Below are 9,072 nucleotides of genomic sequence, written 5' to 3' on the forward strand. Positions count from 1 at the left end.
TGCCAGTGGTGGCAGCAGCAAGGCCAGATGGGCTCCAGCCCACCGCCAGGCCCTCCACCCCCAACCAGAAGCTGAATATGGAACCAGAGCATTTGGGTTTTGGACTCGTTGGTATGTAGAGGAGTTTCTAGACATAATGCTCCTTCCTTGTTTGCTCCCCCCAGTACCTCTTTTCTCATGATCTATTGAAGATAGACTTTTTGTCTACTCAAGATTATTCAATTTATTTTATTTTATTTTTAGCTAAGGATTTCTATCCAGATTAAGCAGTGTTCTGATTGTGATGTTGTGATTGTTGGGTAAGCATGATTTATATGTGTAGGTGGCTTTAAAATTTCAAATACGCATAATATAAGAGGTGAGAAGAAATTGGAGAATATGTTTTTAATCTTACGGCTTGTAGAATAGGAAAAATAATCTAAAGGCTTCAACTATATCTGATTCAGCTAGAGCTAGTTGAATTTTTGTTATGAATAATTTATCTGATAGACTTAGCCGTTTTCCATCCTTTTCAAATTATCTACACCGAGTGACTTGCATTTGCCTGTTGTTGTCAATGATCAAATGAACAGTTTTGTGCAAACAAATTTTATCTAATGTTTGGTCACAAGCCTGTTGCTGTGAGTATTCACACACTATAATTAACTATCTAACTCGTATGATGCTGGCTGTTCCTTGATTGATTGGCCTAAGTATTTATAAATTTAATGAATTTCCATATTATTACTAAATATATGTTTTGGTGACTAGCATTAAGGTGGCTTAAAGAACTTATTTGAACAAATTTGGGACCCCAACCATTATGATCTACTGCAGCTTCACCAGTCAGCTCCAAACCTAGATTTAATTAGGTAAGAAACACTGGATAAACAGATGCCTCTTGTGGCACTCTTTTTAAAAGATGTGAATTTCATACTTACTTGGATTTCATCTATGCTTAGATGCCATGGAAACATGATCTGCAAAAACCTTGGATACGCAGGGAGTGAATGCACACACTTCTGTAAAAGGGAGATAATGTTCCTTCCCAGGAGTGATGCAAGATGCTTTGAGCTAATGACTCTATTCAGCTTGCTGCTTGTGTCTGTTTTTAGGGCAAGAACTGTTTTTTTTTAAGAAAGAAATCTTAAATACCGTAATCTTTAAAGTAGGGGTTTGTCTTAGTGCTATTGCCCAAACTTATCCCTTCCCTATGCAAAGGTTAGGTTTGAATTCCCAGAGGTGGCTGAATTGTGGCAGTATTGTGTGCATAGCTTGTGAAATGCAGTAGCCTTTGAGTGTTTGTACATGTGATGTCATTACCATGTACATGTGATGAAAATGTCACTTTGTGTGGCTTAACAGTGTCACACTGTACATGTGCAAGAGTTTTGAGAGTTTTAAATGAGTTTGAATTGTTGCAAGTTAAACTACATCCCAATGTAGTTTAGTTTCCAACAGTGTGTTGGAAGTTATTAGTCAGCTTGCTCCCTGACCATGGGAAAGCTGGGCAGACTGCAGGGAAAAAAAGAATCGGGCCCCTCACCGCTTCTGCCTACAGCAGGTGCATGCCGAAGGCAGAAGCAGCGAGGGGGATGATCTTTTTTGGCGAAGCTTGCCTGCCTCTCCTGCGGCAAGGGGGTGACTTGCTGGCAGGCTGAGCGGCCCCTGAGGTGCTGGTGGTCCCAGTCCTTCTCTCTGTGACTGTGGTGCCCTTAGGGCTGCCCGGGTGGGCTGCTAGCAAGCCAGGTGGTGTCCCAGCTTGGGGTTGGGGAAGAGTTGGATCAGGTCGGGTGCTGCCTCTAAGCTGGGGCAGCAGCCCACCCGGGCAGCCCCAGAAGACACTGTTGCTGTGAAGAGAAGGACCAGGGCTCCCAACAATTCAGGGGCTGCTTGCCCACTGGGGTGCTGGGGTGGGAGAGGATGGAGGATTGGGCCCCTTGTTGTAACTGATGGAAAAATAAAACCTCTAAATGGAAACAATAGGTTTCAATTAAAAATCCACAGTTTCAGTTTAGGGGGCATAGAATGCAACCCTAAGGACTAAACCCCTGTCATGTATACAAGCGCCCAACACTATTAAAATAGTGGGGCTTGTTGCTTTTTCAATTAATATTGAGAAACTTAATTATACTCTTCCTTGCCTCTTAACAGAATTTGAGGTGGTAGGAGGTGCTGCTCTCTGTTGATTGTGCTCCTGATCCACCCTGGGCTTCTTCTACAACCACTGAGTGAAGATGAGAAGCCTGTCACGAGCATGACGTCGCTGACAAGTATCATTGCCTCCCACCAGTCTGAGTGGGTATCCTTCAGTGATGAGCTCCTCCTTCCTGCAGCTTCACAGGGTAAATAACCTCAGATTTCTTTGTAACCCTTTGAGACTTTCTTCACCTATGTTACCCAAGTACCAACACAGGTTTAGGGTCTTGGAACTTGCTTTTTCAGTGGATTATAGGTTGTTACCTCTTACTTCCCTGGCATAATAAAAAAACCTGGGTAAAAATATTATAGGATCATAGGCTTGGAAGAAGGATGTCAATGATCTTTTAGTTCAGCATGGGCCAACCTTTTCTGGCAGATGTCATGAATGAGCCCCACACCCTCCCTGAGTGCCACTCTGATTCCCTACCTCTGCCTGATTTGCTGCTCTGCTTTTTGCTCCTTGCCCAATATCCTGTTTTGCTTTCTGCCCTATCTGGTGCTGTTCTGTCCATCCCCTCCCATATCTGCTGCACGCCACACGGAGGCCGGCCATACTGCTTGTGGCCACCCCTGATTTAGTCTAACCCCTGCACCAATGCAAAATGCTATTCCTAAACCATCCAAAAAATACTTATCTAGCCTCTTCTTGAAACCTCAGATGGAGGAGTTTCCACAGCTCCCCGGGCAGCTTTGCTCTATTTTGTTACTGTTCTTACAGTAAGGAAGTTTTTCCTGAGATTTAATCTCTATCTTTTCTGCTGCAGTTTTAAATCCATTGCTTCATGTCCTACTCTTTACAGCAAGAAATAGTTGTTCTCCATCTTTTATATGGCAGACTTTCAAGTATTTGAAAACTGCTATCATGTCCCCCACCCTCCTTAATCTCCTGTTCTCCAAACTAAACATACCTAGTTCCCTCAACCTTGTCTTGTATAACTTGCATTCCAACCCCTTAATAATTTTGGTCACTCACCTCTTTCTCTATATCCTTCATAAAATGAAGAGTCTGGAACTGCACACAGTGTTCATTGCCAGTTAGGCATCAGCTGGAGTAGACTGTCATCTCCTGTGTCTTTCATGTGATATTTCTGTTAATACAGCCCAAAATTGCAGTTGCTTTTGTTGTGACTACATGCCATCACTGACTCATGTTGAGTCTATGCTCCATCAAAACCCCTAGATTCATTTTAGAAATGTTACTGCTTAACCAGTTCTCTCCCGTTCTATATTTTTGCACTTTTTTTTCTTCCCTAGCAGCTAAAGTTTGTCTTTGCTGAACTTCATTCTGTTATCCAGTGCTCAGTTCTCTAGTCCACCAAGATCCTTTTGAATTCCAGTCCTTCCCTTCCAAATGTGTGTAGTCCTTCCCAGTTTTGTATCATTTGCACACTTGGTGTGTTACAATGCTGGCCCCAAGGCAGAACCATGTGAAATCCCACTTGAAACCTCTTGACAGCCTGACATTGATCCATTTTATAATCTGTGCTATTTGCAGCTGTTCAGTGAATTATATATCCACATAACAGTATTTTTTTTCTAATTCACATTCCTCCAGTTTGTTTATAAGAATATTGTGTAGGATTGTATCAAAAACCTTTTTAAAGTTAAAGTATATTATGTCCACTGCATTCCTTTCATTCACCCCATTAGTTAATCTGTCAAGAAAGTACTGGTAGATCAAGGTGTTTTTGCATGGTTTATTCTTAACAAATCCATGTTGGGTGTTTTTGATCACCTGTTTCTGTTTCAAACTGTTTACAGACTGACTTTTAAAACCTGGATAGTTCTTAGAGCCAACTGTAAAGTCAGGATAAGCGGTCTGTAATTACTCAAGAATTATAGGCACATGAAAATACCAGAATTTTTGTGTATGTTGTTTTGTTTGGGGTTTGTTTTTTGTTTTTTAGGACATCCAGTTTTGCCTTCAGTTATAAGGGTGTCTTGCCCTGATTATATAGTATGTTTCACCTTGTACAATCGGGGTCAGAACAAGGAGTGTAAAATCTGTAATTGAACTACAGTCAGAAGTTTCTACTGAGATTGTCTATAGACCATTCTTGGAAATAAACAAATAGAAGGCAGCTGCAACAAAGATCTCTTCTGTTCATAGTGGTTCACCTCTTAGGGTGATAGTTTGGTTAAAAAACTCAAGGCCAAAGAGCATCTCAGCATTAGCCATCAGAAATGCTATTTATACAAGCTATGTTTAATTCCTTTTCTATGAAAATGGACCCTGACTGCGTGATTTTTTTTCTATTGCTAATACAGTGAAGATTTTTAATTTCTCTCTTCTAGGACTGTTGTTTATTAAAGGGTAAAATACAAAAAGGCTATTCTGATAGTAGGTGCTTATTTTTCTTTCAAGATCTGCATCATTAGGAAACCCTCACATTGACGCTCTTTGCTGTGTACATTGTGCCCCTTGGCTCGTGCATGGACCAGTCCTGCCCAGTGCATGAAAACAGACAATGTATCTGAAAAGGGGAGAAAATTAGCTTGTTTGTTTTTGTTTTTTAAAGTAAGTTTAGATGAGTGTGAATTTTTTTAATGAGTTAGGTGGTCATGACAACCCCTATTGGGAAGTTTACAGTCAGCTACAACCAGCTACCATTTGTATTAAAGGTACAAAATCCTTGTCTGCTCTGCATTAGTGTTTGCACATTCACTAACATCTTTCAGGCATGACCTATTTTTGGAGTAGAAATGTCTGCCATTTTTAGGAGTGAAGTTTAGGTTGCAGTATTGCCCTCTACAGAATAGAATAGAATCTGCTGAATTGTGTCCTCTCTCTTGGACTATTACCAGGAAAAAAGCCAGCAGGGGCCTGAGCTTTTTTGGGTGCTTGTACATGTGACAGAAATTTCCTTTTTGATGCTTAATGGCATCACATATTACACACATGTGAGTTTTGAGGGTTTTAAATGAGTTTGCATTGTTGCAAACTAAACTACATCCTAGTGCTAGTTAACTATTAGTCAGCTTGCCCCCTGGCTGCAGGAGAGGTGGGCAGGCTCTGCAGAAAAAAAGGATTGGGCTACTTGCTGCTTCTGCCTTCTGCAGATACCTGCTGAAAGCAGAAGCGGTGAGGGGCCTGATCCTTTTTTTTTTCTTTTTGTAAGAGCCTGCCCACCTCTCCCACAGCTGGGGGGCAAGCTGCCAGCAGGTCAAGTGGCCCCTAAGCTGCAGGGGGCCCTGGTCCTTCCCTCCATGGCAGTGGCACCCCCTGGGCTGCCCTAGCTCAGAGGCAGCACCTGGCCCAATCCAGCTCTTCTCTGGGGGGCACCACTACCACAGAGGGAAGGACTAGTCCCCGCAGTTCAGGGGCCACTCAGCCCACTGGCAGCTTGCCCCCCACTGCAGGCAGACTCTATCAGAAAGAAAGAAAGAAAAAAACAAGGATTGGGGCCCCTCATTGTAATAGTGACGGAAAAATAAAACCCCTAAATAGAAATGGTGGGTTTCAATTAAAAACCAACCATTTCAATTTAGAGGGCATAGAAGATGAAACCCCTGTCATGTGTATAAGTGATCTTAGAGCTTCGGCGCCCACTCTGACTTGGAAGTTCAGTAATGACAACCAGGCAGTCCCAAGTTTCCATGGATTTATTGATATGCAAACTAGCCATGTCAACTTAGCTGAGAGAACTGTGATTTTTGGAATGATTTTTATCACAAATTTGTTCAAAAGGCTAATTAGGAATTGGGATATACCCTTCTCTAAGATAAAAGAACCATCCAGGAAAGTAGGTAAAATATCTGCCTGGTTTAGAATAGGATAATGTTAACCTTACAGATTGCATTTCTTTGGTCTGTAAGGGTGCTACTCTCTCCTTTCATATCCTCTCCAGGAGTCACCCTGTCTGCCTTATTCATCTCCCCACTTCTCAGTTTACATCCCATCCTCTAAAAGATTTGAGAATGTATTGTTAAATTTGGTGTGGAGACATTTATATGTTGTGTTCCTACTTTAGGTAGCAATGAAGAGCCTCTGGAAAGACATTTTTCTTCCTCAGACACCTCCTCAGAAGATAACCATAATGTGGATGGAGAATTTCAGGACCCCCTGCAGAGCGAGCTGAGTGATGTATTGGAGAAACCCCAGGTGGAGGACTCTGCATCAGCATCTGTACTTGAGAACCATGAGTCTCCCAAATCAGAGCTGCCTTCATCCATCAGTTCCTGGGTTCAGTTTGATGATGCACCATGGACCAACACTTTACCAGTTCACACACACATGGGTGAGAGCTGCATAAAAAATACATTACAGTAATACATCAGGTGGTACCTGTGGTCTGCATAAATTCTTCTAAGACATTTTTCTTACTCTTCTGATCCTTCAAACCACTCCTGCTGAAACTGCTTATCACAGCTTCATTTGAACAGTTTATACACAATGTTTCAAATGGAGTTTACAACTTATCTATCTCCATTTCCTTTGTAACAGCTACTTTCTGTTTGATGTATTTTTAATCGGAATTGGCCACTTACGACACATGGTTCTGGGTTTAATGAACCCGTAGGATTAAAAGCAATGGAGACCTGGTGTTTTTCCTTCATTTTGGAATGGGTAAACTAGTTTCCATGGTCAATTTAGCTCACTGGCAAGGTGTTGGGAGGAATAATTTGTTTTAGGAAATAATTTAGGGAGGAATAATATGTTTTAGGTATCTTTAGGGAAGAGGGAGGATTCATGTCCACTGAGAAATGGGTTGAGGGTCCTCAATTTCAGTTCACTTCATGTCTAGTAGGTAACTAAACAGCTTAATAATAATTCTGGCCCACACTTGTTCCAGGATGACCTGAAAGTGAGAGACTTCATGATGAAGCTGCTGTTTTTTCTAGCACTTTTTGATGCCTCATCCTAATCCTCATATGTTTTTGCCAACTCTCCCTTTGCTGCGCAGTCTTAGGTTGAGAAAGCAGTGTTCTGCAACTTTTATTATTATACCTCTAATATGAAATTACCAGCTGCCAGGAATGCTAATTAAGAGATGGCTGTTAAAGGTCAAATGCCTTAGCACTGGTTCTAAAAAAATCTAGATTCTTTACCTTCCAGCACTTCTCCAAGATCCAAGACAACACATGACAATTTATCCTGCCACTTACTTCAAACTACTCTGCCAATCCAGCTTGGGGATGGGGAGGGAGAAGCATTCAGTTTTAGAAGGTAGTGGGATGGATTCAGAACTGGAGTATGTGTTGTTGTGGAAGTTAGGAGAATAGTGGTCGAAGTGTCTTAAGTTTCAATAAAGTCTGCAGTGTTCTCTGGCATACTCTGAGTCATGGTTGTAAGAGTAGAGAACTGGGCTGTCTAAAGAATTAGAGCAAGTTACAACTACAAAACCCTATTAACATCAAGCAGCTTGTTCTTCATGTCATATGACCCTGGATCACGAGCAGAAAATTTGGCCTATCCATCATCTAGTGCCCCTGCCCCCTAGTGGTTCAGTTTTGATAGCACTCTGGGACCCAACTCTAGCTTCTTAGCATCCATCATTCCTCCCCATATCCCAACCTGATCTCACTGCATCCTGTGGGCTTAAGGAGATGATTTCGATGATGCACCTGTTGCAAGTTGCCAGCCCAGAGGTGAATAAAAGGGATTGTCTGTGTTAGAACTTTGCTGCTACAATTGCCATGTGCATAGACAGAGCTGAATATGATCAGTCTTCCCTACAGGAGTGCTTAGACAGATCTGAGCAATGGGGAAAGATCTTGCATCCCAGAAAGGGTGGAGTTGGCTTGTGCCCTCGATTCTCTAATGTTTCTTTGTGCCTCCTTGAGTTCTTGATTCACTGCCATTCTGCTGCACCAAGCAGTCATTTGTCAAGCACTGAATAAATATAATGTGAAAGGCCTGACTGTATCAAAATTGGTTCTGCTAGAGAAGTGGGCGCTGCTGGCACAGTTGTTATGGGCCGGCAGAACTGGCTCTAATGAGGGCTTTCCCACGTGTACTAGTGCTGAGGTCCTGGATCAATAAGCATCTCAGGGTCCTGGGCATGAAGGAAACTTTGGTGGTGTTTGGAGGCTAACGGGGTAGAAAAGAAAGCAAATAGTATGGCTCGGGGCTCTACCAATAACTAGCCTAGTAATGCTGCTTCCTAGTGCTGCACATTAGTGTCTTGGAAGTCACAAAAGGAGCAGAAGCCAACCAAGACTTTGAGATGATAAAAGTGTGTTCTTTATATTGTAAGTTCTTACTGATTTTCTTTTTAAGCCTGCACTAGAGACTTTGAACTCAATGCTCAGATGCTGTAAATCAGTGCTCGGCTCCATTGACTTTCAGCTCTGTCCATTTTTGGGCTTGGCCAGCATGCCCTTAGACTTTCTTCCCACCACAGTGTCACTGACCTTTCTTCTGCCTTTTTCCAGTCTTCTACCTCTCCTTGAACACTCTACCCAGGTTCTTTTGGCCCAAAGAAGCATGTGGACATATCCCCTCTCTCCCTTCCAATGGAAGAAGATGATGTTTTAGCCCTATTCTTTTTTTTAGAAGGCATTGCAGCTAGAAACTGGCTGTAGGTGCCCCTAGCTATCCTTTAAGGGCCATCACACATTAACAGGAGCTGTTTCCAAGAAGTCATGGCTAATACAGAAAGGAAAAGGTGCTGCTACTTAAGCACCCTGAGAGCTGGAGAGGAAGAGTACTTTTGGTTGCCACTGAAAAGCATGGAAAGAGAGAAAAGGGCTTTGAAATGTTGTGGGGGCCCCAATCTTTTAGGCCTTTCCTACCTCCTTCAGTTACTTCAAGACTTCAAAAAGTGTCAGAGAATATAGATTGGCAACCAAAAACATTACATATGTTTTGAGCAGTTAACAGAATCTATGGCTCCCCATGTCTTCAGGGCACTAAGCATCCAGCAATCACTTCAGGGTACAACTTCAGTC

The 9,072-nt window shown here is 42.3% G+C and overlaps 1 protein-coding gene across 1 annotated transcript in view; it reads left to right on the top strand.

Moving 5' to 3' along the window:
* Positions 1-2,136: 2,136 nt before the first annotated feature.
* Positions 2,137-9,072, top strand: part of STON2 (stonin 2) — a 204,277-nt gene continuing 197,341 nt past the window's right edge. The window contains exons 1-2 of the mRNA XM_019519911.1: positions 2,137-2,324; positions 6,153-6,419. Coding sequence (XP_019375456.1) covers positions 2,237-2,324; positions 6,153-6,419 — 355 coding nt within the window. The 5' untranslated portion in view covers positions 2,137-2,236. The remainder of the gene's footprint in view (positions 2,325-6,152; positions 6,420-9,072) is intronic.

The sequence above is a fragment of the Gavialis gangeticus genome, unplaced genomic scaffold (genome assembly GCF_001723915.1).
Source record: "Gavialis gangeticus isolate Ggan-Ray unplaced genomic scaffold, GavGan_comp1, whole genome shotgun sequence".
NCBI lineage: Eukaryota > Metazoa > Chordata > Crocodylia > Gavialidae > Gavialis > Gavialis gangeticus.